General features: G+C 40.6%; 2 protein-coding genes across 4 annotated transcripts in view; one reads left to right on the forward strand and one right to left on the reverse strand.

Annotated features, from left to right (window-relative positions):
- Positions 1-709: 709 nt before the first annotated feature.
- NDUFC1 (NADH:ubiquinone oxidoreductase subunit C1) lies at positions 710-5,401 on the reverse strand. Its single transcript, XM_058550104.1, has 4 exons — positions 5,296-5,401; positions 4,624-4,727; positions 2,741-2,820; positions 710-860 (listed from the first exon to the last, which is right to left on the reverse strand). Exons 1-3 carry the CDS (start codon positions 5,360-5,362, stop codon positions 2,761-2,763), a joined length of 231 nt encoding a protein of 76 aa, XP_058406087.1. The 5' UTR covers positions 5,363-5,401; the 3' UTR covers positions 710-860; positions 2,741-2,760.
- A 4,353-nt stretch (positions 5,402-9,754) lies between these two features.
- NAA15 (N-alpha-acetyltransferase 15, NatA auxiliary subunit) overlaps positions 9,755-17,534 on the forward strand; it is a 77,390-nt gene continuing 69,610 nt past the window's right edge. For all 3 annotated transcript variants that reach the window (XM_058550095.1, XM_058550096.1, XM_058550097.1), the window contains exon 1: positions 9,755-10,082. In XM_058550095.1, the coding sequence (XP_058406078.1) occupies positions 10,029-10,082 (54 nt within the window). In that variant the 5' untranslated portion in view covers positions 9,755-10,028. The remainder of the gene's footprint in view (positions 10,083-17,534) is intronic.

Consider the following 17,534-nt stretch of genomic DNA (forward strand, 5'->3'; position numbering starts at 1 on the left):
ACCTGTGAACCCTGGGCCGCCGAAGCGGAGCATGCGAACTTAACCACTACGCCACTGGGCTGGCCCCCTCCCTTCTTTTTTTTAATTTTTTTTTATTTTTATGTTTTGTGAGGAAGATCAGCCCTGAGCTAACATGGTGCATCGGTGTGCGTCTGGGATCCGAACCCTGGTCGCCAGTAGCGGAGCTTGAGCACTTAACCACTACGCCATGGGGCCGGCCCCCCGCCTTTTTTTAAATAGTCAGGAGTTTGCTGATCATTGGGTGAAAGTCATACTAGCAAAAAAGGACAACAAACTTCGTGTTGCCATAACCAGTGAGTAAAAACAGTCACCCAAATGAAAATCGTTCAAATTCAAGGAAATGGAGTCAGAAGAAACTGTGGTAATAGGATTCATCTTTACTTTCTGACTTACCAAAATGCCTCCTCTAGTGGAAAACAGTATTTGGACTCTTTTGTATTTTGAGTAATAAAGTAGTTCTATCACACCAATACACTAAAGAATAAGTGTTTTGATTAGACATTAAAAGTTGATATAAAGAGTAAATTCTTCAGCAGTGATTTTTTAATATGTCTCCTTCACAAATTTTCTTACCATGTTCTTAATTACCACTGACCCTATTATCAGATGATATCTCCCACATTGAAATATATCTAATAATGTACCTTAAAATTGACATTTTCTATACATTGTCACAATATACAAAATCTGAAGAATACAGAAGTATTTTTATTTTTTAACTTAATGATGCAAAACAAATGCTGACTGACATATATTCACATAACTTTCTCTTTCACGTTTACAACTCAACAGATTGGTGAATCGAGAGGAACTGCTATAATCACTTACATGGAGCACACCTATAACGAAGAGAAAAAAATTAAAACTATAGCATTAACCAGTGGAAATAATATTAAAATTAGACCATTCTGAATAATTCACCTTAGAGCATCAAAAAAAGTCTAAAAAACAAATCCACAAAGAGTATCAACCCCTTATTTTACTTAAGTTTTAGCAAAAAATATTTCATCTGATCTATAAAAGGGGAGCAAAAGCATCTGGTTTTGATTTAAATACCAATTTTATTTTTATCTTTTGATTGGCTGAAGGAAGTAGTGAAATGGGCAAGGTGATATTAATAGAAAAAAAGAAGCAAAAAATTTGGATAATCAAACCCAAAAGAGCTGAGTTTGAGAGTTGTTAAATATGAAAAAAAGTGTACATTAGTGATTACTATTTTATTATGCAGCAGATATAAATTACCTACTTTAATCAGCTTAATCCATGAAAGCTGACATTTGGAGGAGTGATTTTTCACTTTACAAAAGGATTAATATAGGATTTCTTTAAAAGGATTTTCAGAAATACACCACATACATACATATAAAATAAACTCACTCACTCTCTTAAATCACAGACCATGCAGAGTATGCTATCTTGTTCACAGCTAGGTTTTATCAGAAATTGTCAAATTGGGTGTTAGTTGTAGTGACAACCATAATCAAATGAAAATGCAGTAAAAGATTTAACGACCTACTACATTTATCCATTCTACAAATATTAAACTCCCAGTTGGGCCAGGCACTGGGCAAGTTGCTGAGTACATGATGATTAACACAACAGACAGGATTCCTGCTCTCATGGAATTTACACTCAAGTGTGGTATATGACAAACAGGTATTAAGAAATACATACACAAATAATGATAACTTGTCATAAGTGCTATGAAGACACTGTGTACAGCACCATTAGATTTAAGAAAATATGATTTGGGTTTCATTCTTTCTTTTTGTTTTTTCTTTTCTTTTTTTTTGGTGAGGAAGATTGGCCCTGAACTAACATCTGTTGCCAATCTTCCTCTATTTTGTATGTGGGACACTGCCACAGCATAGCTTGATGAGCGATATGTATGTCCGCACCCAGGATCTGAACCTGTGAACCCTAGGCCGCCGAAGCAGAGCCATGAACTTAACCACTATGCCACTGGGCTGGCCCCTGGGTCTCATTCTTTTTTGTTGTTCTTGTTAGGAGATCAGCCCTGTGCTAACATCTGCCAATCCTCCTCTTTTTTTTTGCTGAGGAAGACAGGCCCTGGGCTAACATCCATGCTCATCTTCCTCCACTTTATATGGGACGCCACCACAGCATGGCTCGCCAAGCAGTGCGTCGGTGCATGCCCCGGATCTGAATTGGCGAACCCCGGGCCACCGCAGCAGAGCACACGCACTTAACTGCTTGGCGACCGAGCCGGCCCCTGGGTTTCATTCTTAAACACAACTTTCTTTGAACATAGTCCAAGTACAATGATCAAAAACGATTATGCTGGGGCCTCTGGTGGTGTAGTGGTTAAGTTCTCGAACTCCGCCTTGGTGGCCCGGGGTTTGTGCGTTTGGATCCCCAGGGGCAGACCTATACACTGCTTGTCAGGCCACGCTGTGGCAGGCGTCCCATGTATGGGGTGGAGGAAGATGGGCACGGATGTTGGCCTGGGGCCAATCTTCCTCAGCAAAAAGAGGAAGATTGGCAATGGATGTTAGCTTAGGACTAATCTTCCTCACACACACAAAAAAAGATCATGCTAAAAGATGCTTGAGCCAAAGTATTAAAAATTCATAATTTGTCACAGGAATATAGGTGCTAAAAAGTACAAACCTAATTAAAAAAAACTCAAAATACATTATTTAAAAAAAGGCCAAATTAACTTGCATAATTTATTCATCCTATAAAATTACATACTTACTATATTAGTATTTCAAAAGTTTATTCCAACCCATTTCTTCTTTTATACTCTAAAACATCTTCATTATGTTGTTTGATGAGCTAGAAATAGGTAACAGTTAAAATGAGAAATGTAATCTTCCCGGCAAGTTAAAGAGGAGGAGGCTAACTAATGATATTTATATTTTGCAAGAGGAATAAGGATAGATTAAAAGCATTACAACTATTCTAGTTAGACATAAAATGCTAAGAGATGCAAAAGTCCAAAAAACTATGAATAGTATATACTTGTTCACCACAATCTGACATACTAAATTTGAGAAGGCAATCCTTAAAAGTTTAAATTCAACTTCTGCCAAATAAATTATTTCATTCAGTGGGTAATTAATGTAATGGAACGCCTTACCACAGAGGGGCTAAACCAACACAAAAAGGCAGAACTTGGTTATTAAATGGGGTCCAGGCTGGTTGGTGGGTGTGTATTATACTTCTAACGTTAGAAGTTTGATACTGTGAGTGAATGAAGAACCCCACCCCACAACTATATGTGTATTAATTAGATGTCATGGAGGACAGCCACTTTCTTGGAACCACTGTCTGACAGAATATGCAACCGGAACAATGGTTGATATAGAGTGACATTTGTTTCAAAGATCCAATTTCAATCAGAGTTCTCAGTAGGAATCAAGATTTTCTTCAGGAAATCTTTAAATTAAGAACATATAAACTTTCACTATAACAAACATTTTGAAAAAGAATTAGTTACTGTTGTTAAGTTGTAAGTGACTTTGAACGTTTCTTAGTCCTTCCCACGTCAAAGAGCTGACCACTTTAATGAGAAAATCCAAAATAAGAGATCCAAGAGTTGGAGGTGGGGGCCAGTGGAGGAAGCCTCAAACCCATTAGATACAAAACAAAAATTTTAAATACTAATGTAGCACAAATAACTTTGAGTCAATTTTTTTAAAACGTAGATTAAAAAAACGTATCTGCAGGCAGTACTCCACAGTGGTCTATAGTGTAGCTCTGAAGTGAGGGAGAACCAGGTTCAGCAAACTAATTTCTGCAAATGTTTTTTTTATTTTTTTTTGTGAGGAGGACCAGCCCTGAGCTAACATGCCATGCCAATCCTCCCCTTTTTTCCTTGAGGAAGACTGGCCCTGGGCTAACATCCGTGCCCCTCCTCCTCTACTTTATATGGGAGGCCGCCACAGCATGGCTTAGCTAGCGGTGCGAGCCCAGGATCTGAACCTGCGAACCCAGGGCTGCAGCGGCTGCGCTCGTAACCGCTACGCCACCGGGCCAGCCCCTTCTCCAACGTGTTTTCTTCCTCTGCACAAGGTTAACTTGTACAGATACCGTTAACTTGTACAGACACATACCGTCGTTGAAAAGCTTAAATGAGTTTTTACATGTAAAGTATTTGGCATACTATAAAGACAAAAAAAAAAGGCTGCTACACACTAACTACAATTCCAACAATGTATTTATACAACATTGATTAAAATCTTATGTTCTGTAAGTCTAATGGGATTTAATTCGTATAGCTTGTTCATTGATGGTTTGTCCCTATGGTATCTGAAAAAAGTGCCTTCATAAAACCCCAACCAGCCTCCATCTTCATTAAGAAATGAAATATATGATAATTAATCCGTAGTAAAACTGCCCTTCATGACAAACCCATGCTAAGTAATAATGAATGACAGAAATTCCAGTCTCATCATGTTTTACCGATGCTGCTGAAATCTTAATATTTTTTAGTCCCTGGGATTTCCCTCATGGAGAAATATTAGCAATTATATAAATATCCTATTGTATGGGAGATCGGCTCAGCAACATTCACCGTCACACGTATTTCTCCTCCCCACTGTGCTGGGGTCGCACGACATAAGGGAGTAGACTTACATAGATCCACAAGAAGATGGAGGTGCCCAAGGTCAGTCCAACTTTCAGCCAGTCAGGTTGGCCATGCGGCGGCTCCCGAATGTAAAACTTGGACCGCGCTGAAGCTGGAAGGGGACAGAGTCTGTAAATCTATAACTTACCGCCTCGTAGGAAAAACCTAACGTGTATTATCGCTTTTAATTCTCTCTGCAACACTCTCTTCCTTAAACAGCCAAGGAAACAGAGGTTCAGAGAGGTCAAGTAAGTCGTCCTGGGCCACCGGCAGAGCCTGGCCGGTCGTCCCTGTCCTCCAGGACGACTTCAAAGCCTCGCATCCAGGCTCCTGGGGACCCTGTAGACGACTCGCGAGTGGGCGCGTAGGAAGCGCCCCCGGAGGGTCTCCCTTCCGCAGGTCTGCAGGACCCAACCTGCGGGGGGGGGGTGGAGGAGGGACCCAAAGACCATTCGCAGAGACTAAGAGGAGTCGGGTGGCATTTGGCGGAGGGTCGGTGGCGGGTGATGGGGAGCTGGGAGTCGGGGGTGGGGGCAGGCGTGGGCTCGGGGACGCGGGCCGGCGAAGGTCACTGCAGGACGAGCCCAGGCCGCAGTCGCTCCCTGCCCCCCCGGGCTGGGTTCGCCCTGGGAGGGGCAGGCTGGGATGTTGGGTCGGCCTGCTCGAGGAGGGACACTCACAGCCGCTCGGGAGCCTGGCCGGGGCCAGCAGCTTGGAGAAGGGGCGCACCAACGCGGACGGCGCCATCTTGCCGGGCCGGGCTCCGCCTCCCCGCAGCCCTGCCCCTCCGGTGTCGGCGCCCGGCCGAGCGCCCCCTGGCGGCCGGAGGCGCGGGACTCGCCGGCTCCGCAGCCGCGCTCGGGGGGTGTTAACTCCAAGAATCGCAGTCCGGGCGAGGTACTCGAGCTCCCCTTGTCTCAATCCTCAGTCTCTTAAGTGGGGTCTGGAAGGAAATGATTAAAAGAAAAAAAGAAAAGGTCGTTTATCCACTTCTCTGTCCTCTAATAGTTTATTTCAGATCCCCTTCCCAGGGACTCGCCTGAAGAGATTTACTAAAATCTTCCTACATGAGCCAGAAAACTGAAAATGCAGTGTCGTGTTGTATAACAACTAGCATTTTGATTGGATTCTGTGTTCCAGGCACTGAGCACTAATGTCTCATATGGTTTATATGCATTGTCTCATTTCATTTTCACAACGACCGCGTGACATGCCGTGATTATCCTCCCTTTACAGATGAAGCTCAGAGTAGACAAACCATTCATCCAAAGTGATATATTATACGTTATATTTGAAAAGATCGCTTACAGGTCCCAAAGTCTGTTTACACACACTACTCATAGTAAAGCCTCACAACCCTGTGAGGAAAAGAGAATGCTCGTCTGTATTTTAGAAGTGCCCTGACTGGCTCACGATCACACAGCTGGGGGCGGTGGGATTCAGACGGAGGTCTTCTGACCCCAGATCTAGTGATCCCCGTTAGTCCACCCAACAGGCTTGGACAGTCCCCTGAGGGACAGTCCCATGAGCTGTAGAGCAGGGTTCAAAGTGCCAAGCTCAAAGCGCCATTCCTGCTCACCACTTTTTAGCTGTATGATTTTTAGGCAAATCCCTTAACCTGTCTATGCCTCAGTTTTATATCTGTAACATAAAACCTATCCTGTAGGGTTTTGGGGAAGCTTAGAAACTGTCTGGTAGTTGTAAACAACTTGTTTTTGCCTGTCAAAGACATTGTACTGGCCAATAGATTTTATCTTTCACGCCTGAGCCAGATTTTTGTGCATTCAATTCTCAATTCAATCTGATGTCTAAAGACCATGTAAAAATATGTATAGATAAAAGAGATAATAAATTGTAATACTTTAACTCTCATCCTTTAAACATAATGCAGTTTAGGTTTATTTTAAAAGCAAAATAAATGTCAGCAAATCTCTTTTTCCTTCTTTATTTTCTTTAGCAATGTTATTGAAAAAAAATTTTGACCAAAAATTATTGGCCAAAGAGTGAAATAATTGTATTATGCTTTCTGGTTCACTTTTTATGTAACTAATAATAGATTGCTAAACTGTGAGTCACTTTATAGTTGGTAACCTAGTTTAAGCCTCCTCGACTCAAGCTCAAGTAAGCAAACCACCCACTAATAAGCTGACTCAGTTGTTGGTTCTCAACTTCTTGGCTTCTCATCCACTCAGCAACCTGTCAGTTGTCTATCCTTTCTACACCATCCCTTGGAAGATTGTCCTGACACAGCTTTTGCTAGTATCCAACAAGTTGGAACAGAAGCCACATTTAGTCAGAGCATACAGAGCCAGTAAGCAAATTACTAATTTCAGTACTGCTGTTGGAAAAGTGTGTTTTGTTCTTTTGGTCTCTGTATCCTTTTACTAGTGTATATTTTGGGAAAGTGATGAAGTATAAGCACGTTTCTCTCAGCATGTTAGAGCTGATGGAACCCTACACTTGGAGTAGGCAGCTGTAGATGAAACTCCATCTTGAAAAGAATCCTGATGAACCAATTCCAGCCAGGAGCTAACAGCTATGATATTTGGTAGAAGTTACTACATGACATTCATTTATGCATCTCAAGAATTCAAATGAAAAAACCTTATTTATGACCTAGGCAAAGGGAGAGGGATTTGAGTCAGCAGCTAGAAAACTAAAGTTTTAAGCCCCAGATTTTTCAAAACATCTTACTCAACCCACACCTCCCAGGGAGGGTTAAAGAAGAGCAAGAGTTGAAAACAGTATAAAATGTACTACATCTATGTCTATTGATTTATGATGCATGAGAATACCATACATCAAATTCAGGATCTGGAGAGGGATGGAGCTCCTGATATATATGCAAATTTTTATTAAAAAAAAACAGAAGCAATCACAAAATGTTAACATTTGTTAAATCTGGGTGGCAAATAGATTTCTTTTTTGTTGTATTTCTATAAAATTTAAATATTTAATAATTAAGATGTAAAAGTGTCAATAGAGAACATCTTACATATATGAAGATGGAGAAATTTCACTCTACATATCCCTTTTGTAGAATTAAAGTTTGCAAGGTAAATGACTGATTGATTGACTGATTGATTTTTGGTTAATTTTTTCTGGAAGAGCCATTTTGACAATAGTGGTATGCAAATACATCATCATCATCATCTAGCCTTGAATATGTTAACTTCCTGCATAGCTGTCATTCATAGCATAAGTCATTAAATGAGATCTTCATTTGTCAAACAGTGGTGACCTGTCAGAGTAGACATTTTATTGTTGAGTTCAGGCTATAAAGTCACTGACTGTGTGGTCCAACTGTTATCTGTAGGTGCATTTTTACTAGCATATAACTCAGATAAATGTTGAATCAAACTAGTATTCACTGAGTCTTAAAAATTGCTATTTATTCATTATCAGCCAAAAAGAACAGAACATTTGACAAATTATATTGCTTGCTCATCTATTCAGGTACTCAGTTTCTGGTGGAAACTATTGTTTGTTTCAAAGACCAGAAATTTTCTTCCCCTAAGGGGAAAATAGTGTATTATTTATAGGAGAAATTTAGAAAACCATAGCAAATAATATTGCTGTAGGGAATTTTGGATATGAAGCCAGAGATTTGGAAAGCTAAGTTAGTAGCTAAGCTAAAATTATCACCTGAAGTTAGACAATTTTTCTACCTTTTAATAGTTCAGATAGTTATAAGACCTCTTGGGAGCAGTGAAGTTCAAGGTTCTCTCTAAATAACTATTTTTATGAATTCTAAGTTTGCTCTTAGTTTTATTTTTTGTAAAGTTAACTTAAAAAACTGGCCATATTCCAAAACTCAAATGGTTTCCTGTGGATACAATTTTCTTAGTAAAACTTTTGAAGAGAGATTACAGAATTTGAGGCGATTCCAGGATTTGACTGCTAAAACCTTATTTACCACCCAGGCAAAAGGAGAAGGCATTCGAGATGGCAGCTAGAAGACCCAAGGATTAGTCCCAGATTTTTCCACTGGGAAACATCTTACTCATCTCACACCTTCCAGGGAGGGTTAAAGAAGAGCAAGCTGAAAACGGAAAATAACTGTCAATAAATTTAAAAGAGCAAAGCTACTGCACATATTATTTAATGATTCATGATGCAAAGAATATTACAGACGGAATTCAGGATCTGGAGAGAGATCATCAAAAATAATCAAAGGTAAAAATGGGTCATATGATGTGAAAAATTGTAGGTCACCAATGGAGTGCCATTTTTAACACAGTTTTACTGCCGGTCGTTAATGAAATGACATATAGGCGGAAGAGGCCCTATTCGGTATCTAGTCTGACCTTGCCTACTGCAGCAGGTCTCTAGTATTCTTGCCAAATACTCTTCAGCTTCTAAGAGTTGAGGATTTCTGGTGATGGGGAGTTGAACGAGTCTTGAAGCCAGCACCAGGAGAGTCAGTGTCCCTGAACTCTCCACTTCCCCCAGGTGACTCATGCAGTTGTCAACCCTGCATGTACGGACTCAACGATGAAATAAAAAACACACACTTTAACCTTCAGATGCTTCTTTGGCAGTGCAAATATGACATTTTTTAGATCTGGCTAAGCACCTTTCCAGGTTCATCTTAAGTAACAAATTAAATCACCAATATCCCAGCCACGCACATTTAATTGGTCAAGGTCTTTCACGCTTTTCAGATTCCATTAAGCCCCACTCCTCTCCATATCTGTTTACAAGTCCCCACTGGGGGGAAGCCTTCGTTTCCCCTCCGCCTCTGCCGCTTAATGAGGCACTTGGTCCACGATCAAACACAAGGCTTCTTGAACACCTGCTTTTTAGCACTTCAGGCTCGATCTATGATCCTACAGTCTTGAGAGAATCTACTCAATGAATGAAAGGCCAATCTAGCAGGAAGGAACAAAAAAGCTATTTTTAATACGCAGGCGGTCAGACGACCACAGACGACCACTACTCCCTCGCTACCCGGGCGCCTCCAAGATACTCTGCGCCGACAGAATGGGCGGGACCTGCCCCGACCCTCGCGGCCTCCGCCGGCCGGCCGGCCTCCAGATTTCCCAGCAAGCTTCAGGACAGAGGAGGTGGGGAAAGGAGGTCACCGCGCCTGCGTGCTAGGAAGTGTGACCCGGGTGGGAAAGCCCTCCGCGTCCGCCATTTTGGCTGCCTCTGTCGGTCTGTTCAGTTACCACGTGAACCGCCGACGGAGACCCGTAGGGGGGTAGGCGGCGGCAGCGTTAAGTGAAAAAGAAAAAAGACAACGAAGGGAAGGGGGTTTCGGGGTTGGGCAACGCGGTGACACCCGAGGCTTGGTGGCGGCGGTGGATCGGGCAATCAAGGCTGAAGCAGCCAGGGAACGGCGGCGGCGGCGGTCGGACAAACAGACTGACGGAGCCGGGCGGTGGCGGGAGCAGCGGGAGGAGCCGGAACGATGCCGGCCGTGAGCCTCCCGCCCAAGGAGAACGCGCTCTTCAAGCGGATCTTGGTAAGTCTGAGCCTCCGGGCAAGCAGTGGGGAGGATTTAGCCGGTACCCAGGCCTGTCATTCCTAACCTCGGCCCGGCGGGCACCGAGCCGCCCCCGCCCGGGACCCCGCCTTCGTACTCCTCGTCAGGCCGAATGCACTCCCTCGTCCCCTTCCTGTGCTTTCCACTCGGCCCGCGCGCCGAGGACCACAGGCTTCCCCCTCCCGTCCCCACGCTTCGGAGGCCGTGGTTCTGGATTAGGCCCTGTTATCCTAGCTTCTCGACTGTGGGTTTTCATCCGCCCTGAGCGAAGGGAGGAGAGGCCGGCCTTTAGCAGGGTAGCGGGCAACACGGGCAGGAGTCGCGGCCCGGATGGTGCGGGGACCCTGCCGGCAGGCCGGGGTAGCACCCTTGGAAGGAACAGGTGGTGCGGCTGCGGCACAGCTCATTCATTGCTCAAGCGCGGCTCTCCCTCCATCGTCCGTCCCTCCCTCTTCCTCTCCTCTTGGCATTCACCTGTCTCCGCCCGGCCCGGGGTCACTGAATGACCTGGGAGGAGGGAAGGAAGGAAGGAGTTCGGAAGAGGAAAGGAGGCTTTCTAAACGACTACCTCCTTGTAGTAAGTTGCATACTCGAGTCTGCAACTTCTCGTCCTCTCTTTTTTCCTCGGTTCTGGAGTAGGGAAGAGACATCTATTTCTTAGTTTCCGAGCGGGAAACAGCCCCACCCCACCACCCTCCTCGGGAGGTGGGGCGCATTGCGAGGGGGCGGTCCCATAGGAAGTGAAAAGTTAAGAGCTTTTAGTTGAGTCGTTGTAGACACGGATTTTCTTGTAGACTAAAGTGTATTAACACTGATGCAAAAATTTACCAGCAGAGAAAAGAGAATATAAGAACTTTTGAGATGGATCTTTTTGACACTAGCTCAAGCTCACTTGTTCCCTACATTTCAAATGTGTGCAGTTTGCATTTTTTTAATATCATAAATGATATTGGAGGGACTGTTTACATTGTAATATATGTCTTGTAGCCTTGGCGCTATAATTAATACATTGTAGCACAGTTTTTGTTTGGCATTTAGTGTGTGAGTTGCCCCTATCCTGCATACATTTCTTTGTGAAACTGTATTTGCCAAACTTAAGACTTAAAATTTGGAGTGTGTGTTGGAAGTGTTAGCTTTTTCCCTTGCTAGTTTAAATTTATTTCACTTGTTTGGAAAGTAGAACAACTCTGGGGATCCAGTTTTTCTAGAAATAAGAAAGAGTAATCTATGTTGAACTAACTTTGATTTTACAAAAATATCTATATGCCCTACAGATTTAGTCAATTCGTGTTGAAAAACGTATTAGAAAGTTACATCCAACTCTTAAGATTGTAACTTAGTTACAGTCCAACCCTTAGTTACCTTGAAATCCATATTGCCATTTTTTTGTTTTGTGTTAAGACTAATTGGAGTGTGGGTGGGACAATAGCATAGTTTTACCAGAACAGTTTATTTAATTTTAAACATTTTAAAAGACTAATTGGTGGGTAGCTTCGAGGATAACATAGTTTTGGAATAGCAATTTCTCTTTATTCTTACCCCAAACCCCCCCCTCACTCTTTATTTTGAAAAAATTCAAACTGAAAAGTAGAGAGAAGAGTACAAGGAGGGCTCTTTACCTAAGTTTAATATTTAACCTTTTGCCAGATTTGCTTTCTCTGTCTCTTCATTCGTGTAAAAGAGTTACAGGTAAGTTGCAGACATGATACTTCATCCCTAAATGCTTCAACAAGCATCTCCTAAGAATAAGGACATTGTCTTGTCCATAGTACTGTTAACAATCCTTCTCTAATATTGTCTAATATACAGTTCGTATTTATATCCCCCCAGCTGCTACAGTAGCACTTTTTAAAAAATCAAACTTTTTATTGAGATAACTGTAGAGTCACATGTAGTTTTAAGAAATAATACAGAGAGATCCTTTGTACCCTTTACCCAGTTTCCCCAATGCTACTGCCTTGCAGAACTGTAGTTCAATATCATAACATTGATATGATCTGCCAATCTTATTCAGATTTCTCCATTTTACCTGTACTAATTTGGGTATTTAGTTTTATGCAGTGTTATCACATGTGTAGTTTACATAACCACCACTACAGTCAGTGTATAGAACAGTTCCATGAGCACAAGGATCCCTCTGTTGCCTTTTTAGAACCACACTCTCCCACCTTCCTCCCATCCCTTCTACCCCAAACCTGACAACCACTGCTAATCTGTTCTCTGTTTCTATAATTTTGTTATTTCAAGAATGTTTACTAAAGAGAATCATACAATATATAACTTTTTAGAATCGTCTTTTCTTTATGCAACATAATTCCTTTGAAATTCATCCAAGCTGTTGGGTGTATCAATAGTTTGTTCCTTTTTATTGCTGAGTAGAATTCTGTGATATGGACTAGCCACAGTTTGTTTAACCATTCATAGAATAGCAATTTTTGATTAAGCATCTTTTTTTTTTTTTTGAGGACTATTGACCCTGAGCTAACATCTGTTGCCAGTCTTCCTCCTTTTTTCTCCCCAAAGTCCCAGTGGGTAGTTCTATGTCATAGTTGTACATCCTTCTAGTTGCTCTATGTGGGACGCCGCCTCAGCATGGCTTGATGAGCAGGGTGTAGGTCTGTGCCCAGGATCCGAACCAGCAAACCCCAAGCCACCGAAGTGGAGTGCACAAACTTAACTGCTATGCCACCAGGCCAGCCCCATGATTAAACATCTTAATTTTTTTGGTTGGTGATAGTGGGGCAGAACCTTTAAGTTCATTGCTAAAATCAAAGTGCTAAAGGATTTATTGTGACAAGGTGTATGCAGAAGAAATGTGAGAATCCTCAATGAAAGAAAAGGGGATGTAATGTCCTTATTTGTCTCTTCCATTAGGAAAGAAGATATTACTAAGCAAAATTATATTTAGTATTTGCTTTTTCAAAGTTGCTTCTGCTTCCTCAGTTTCGTAATAGTTAGCTCATTTGATTTTAAGCTTTCTTTTTTTCTCCTGTCCAATAAGGTAAAAGTTTGGCATACTCTAATGCCTTATAATTAAGTGTTGCTAGATTGGTAATTGTTAAATCATTCCAGCAGCATTCAGTTTTTGAGCTGTTACTTTGTTAGTTGTACCATACTTATTTGTAGTAAACTTGGTTAGGAAATGAAGTTAGTTTGTATTTTTTTTTAAATTTGAAACCTCAATTTCAAAATAATGAAGTATGTTTTTGCCTCAGTTTTTCAAAGGAAACCTGGCTTACATATCAGTTTGCAAAAAATTTCAGAGTTTCTGTGGTGGATTTGCCTGGCTTGTTCTAGTCTAGTTGATACCTAAAATTCAATTTTGTTACATATTTGGCCCATATTTTTTTCCATGTTGCTCTCCTGTTTTCTGACTAAAGCATTGTCATAAGTTAGTCAAAATGTCTGCAAAATGTGTTTTGTCGATAATTTGTCTAGAGAAAGGTTGGGGGATGAATTTAATGTGATATATATTATGTGGGAGTTTGGTTTAAAAAAAAGTTATTTGTGTTTGCCATAAGCTTTTTTGTTGTTGTAATTACACACTATTTTAACAATTTGGAAAAAACTAAGTCATTAGAAAATTGTGGCTTTACTTACTCTTGATGCTGTTTATCTAAATAGTTTGAAGGGGTGTTACCAGGTCTCTACATCACTTTCTTAGGATATAGGTTAAGGGTAGGAGAAATGAGATTGCCAGGGTAGAACAAAATCCACACCTTTTTAGATTTTAGTCCACTTGGAAAAGTTGAATGTACCCTAATGCGTTGCAGTCAAGGTTGCTACTGCTGCTTTCTTCTCTTTTTTCTCTTCAGATGTTAATGTGAGCTATAAGAAAAAAATCTAAGTTGGGAGTACTTAAAATATTGTACATCGTTAATCTATTTTTGGGCTTTTGCCTTAATGATTTATGTTGTTAGTTAAAAGTCTAAAGGACAGAATTTTCCTTTCCTAGAAAAATGGTAAGAGAAGTTAGTTTAGGGCCGGCCCCGTGGCTTAGCGGTTAAGTGCGCGCTCTCCGCTACCGGCGGCCTGGGTTCGGATCCCGGGCGTGCACTGACACACCACTTCTCCGGCCATGCTGAGGCCGTGTCCCACATACAGCAACTAGAAGGATGTGCAACTATGACATACAACTATCTACTGGGGCTTTGGGGGAAAAAAGGGGAAAATGAGGAGTGTTGGCAATAGATGTTAGCTCAGGGCCGGTCTTCCTCAGCAAAAAGAGGAGGATTAGCATGGATGTTAGCTCAGGGCTGATCTTCCTCACACACAAAAAAAAGAGAAGTTAGTTTAGCATAGTGATAATATTTGTGATTTACTGAAAATTTACCACTTGTACTGCACAATAGAACTTTGCAGTGATGGAAATGTTCTGTATCTGTTGTGTCCAGTATGATAGCCATTAGCCATATATGGCTGTTGTACACTTGAAATATGGCTAGTGCAATTGTGGAACTGAATTTTTAATTTTAATTAATTTAAATTTAAATTCAAATAGCTGCATGTGAATGGTTACCATTTTGGACAGTGCACTTTGTACAATTTTTTTTTCTCAAAACTTCTCAAGGTGGGGACATTTTTGTTAAGGAACAGACTGAGATTAAGGTTAACAGCTAGTGGTCGTGTCAGGAATCAACCTTTTTTTTCACAGCATTTACATCACACCTACCTACTGTTTATCTAGTTTTGAGGGGAGAGGCGTAGGTGGAGTGAGTTCTTTGTTAGTAAAGGAGTTATAATAACTGTTAGGTAGCTATACATATTGTAGATACCTACACATATTGTAGGTAAATTATTTCATATGATTTATTGCTTTTGGAAAAAGTGCTGTTTCTACAGCTAATGATACTTAGGTTGGATTTAGATGTAGATGAAATTAAAATTAGGAATTGTAAACAAGTAGATTCCCGTATGCACATGGAAGGTCAGCTGACTTAAATTTCTATGTGACAATTCTAGCTTTGCAACTGAGTGTGGACAGTAATCTTGAAATTGGTTTTAATATACTTTTGCCTGTACTGCCTGTGTTTAGACTATAACAAAGAAAAAAACAAGAAAAGGAAACAAAGTTTTACCTGTTCTAAAGCCCCCTTTCTTCTGTACACAGTAGGTAATCAAATGTTTAAACTAGAATAAATTTCTGTTTAAAAGTGTACTAGAAAATGAAATGCAATTTTGCTATAAGGTAAATATACTATATTCTTATAAAACTCACAAAATACTTTTTTTAAAAGTCTAAAAATCTTAGGAGAGGAAAAAACCTTTTGATAATGTGGTAAATTCACTGTTTTTCTTTTATTTTTCATTTCTGCCCTAAATCCTTTCTGGAGTGGAGAGTAGTATGAATGAGCAAATAAATATGTTTTTATTTAAATTGACAAAAGCATATATATTTTTGTAAATGCTTTATTTTGTTAGATACCTGAAATGTTTCAAAAATGATTCTTTTGGGTTAAGAGAGTAGGTTAAAATACTTGTTTGTGCAGAAAAACGTAATAGGGAACTGAATTTTAATGATCAATTCTGCAGGTATTTCAAAGCCTTGAAGTCGTGGGTCATTATTGGGGAATACAGAGACTAAGTTATTTGATGATAATAGAGTTGCCATCCCAACTATTACTTTGAAGCACTGGTTAAAAGTTTCCACAGAGGCAGACATGGTGCCCTGTATGATGGGAGGACTGGAGAGCTAATGGCCAACTGGCGTTGACTGAAGGGGTCTCTTTGCTTAGTGTGCATTCTTATTTCCTTTAATTTTTCTGTTTCTGATAATGCAGTTCTCACAGAGCATTGATTCAAATATATCTTTGTTCATAAAAGTGGTTTTGGACATAAAAAGCTAGGACATTTAAGGGATCATATGCAAAGGGCTGTTTGTACAGAACTTTTTCCTCCAGATACCTGCATGGCTCATTTCTTCTTCCTTTTTTTTTTTTTTAGAATTCTGCTCAGATGTCCTGTAAATGTTATATAGAGGCCTTCTGTGACCAGAAGTCCACCTCAGCTCAAACTTTTTATTTTCTTCCTTGCTTTATTTTTCTCCATATCACTTAGCACCATCTGACATATCTTTATAAGTAATTTGTTTATCACGTCTTCCACAATTAAAATGTAGGTTTTATGAGGATAGGGACTTTGTTCTGTTAATTGCTGTACCCTCATTGGTTAGAATAATGTACCGTAATAGATATTTAATAAATATTTGTTGCATGAAATGGGTGTTGAAACAGTGTAGGGCAAGAGAGAAAGATCTTTTGATTGTGTGCTTGCATAAAGATTTTTGGAGAAGTTGGTTAAGGTGGGCCTTGGCATCGTAGAGTACATTATTATATGAGGTAATTGTAGGATATCAGGCAGAACCTGTATTACCTGGTAAGACCTTGGAGGTTTCGTTTATGAATGACTCATAGTATTTATTTGTTTATATGGCCTTTCTCCTTTTACAAAAGCATAATAAGAGGAAAATTTTATTGTTTCTTTTTTGGTTGTTTTAGCATTGGAGGAAAAATGGCATCTGGATTAAAGGAGGAGATTTGTCATGAGAATCCTGCTAAATCAGATAGTAAGGCTCAGTCATTGGTAGTTTGATAAAGCTCCACAACTGATTCTGACATAAAATCAGGGGTGAGAACCACTGCATATGATATTATGAAACAGGAATATAAAATATTAGAAGGGAAAAAATTTGTAGTTTAGAGTTGTTTTGTGAGTGTTTTTCAGAAAACTTAAAAATCAAGTTGAGGGGCCAGCCCCGTGGCTTAGCGGTTAAGTGTGCACGCTCTGATGCTGGCGGCCCGGGTTCGGATTCCGGGCGCGCGCTGACGTACCGCTTCTCCGGCCATGCTGAGGCCGCGTCCCACATACAGCAACTAGAAGGATGTGCAGCTATGACGTACAACTATCTACTGGGGCTTTGGGGGAAAAAAGAGGAGGATTGGCAATAGATGTTAGCTCAGAGCCAGTCTTCCTCAGCAAAAAGAGGAGGATTAGCATGGATGTTAACTCAGGGCTGATCTTCCTCACACACACAAAAAAAAATCAAGTTGAATTCTTGGAATTTGGAAAAGTATGCTGCTAGGAAGCTGGTGGCAGAGCAAGCCACTTAACTAATCATTGAGCCTAGCCAACCATCAGCTTTCACATCTAAATACAACTTTGCTCTCTATTTATAGGCAATAGCTCTATTGAAGAGAGAAAAAACTTAAAATTCTTAGTGAAAAATGGTTTTGAATGTCTGTTGCCAGTGCTGATGGTAAGAAGAGCAAGTGAAGAGGTTTAAAAGAGTGATGGTTCTTAGTATTAATATTAGGGTATGGAGGGGAGGGAACTTCATGCTATGATTGTATTATTGACTTTTGGGAACTTCCGCTGGAATGTCAGCTTTATACTTACATCTAAGCTGTTTTATGATGCATGCTGTACAAACTT

Source organism: Diceros bicornis, chromosome 11, assembly GCF_020826845.1.
Source record: "Diceros bicornis minor isolate mBicDic1 chromosome 11, mDicBic1.mat.cur, whole genome shotgun sequence".
Classification (NCBI taxonomy): Eukaryota; Metazoa; Chordata; class Mammalia; order Perissodactyla; family Rhinocerotidae; genus Diceros; species Diceros bicornis.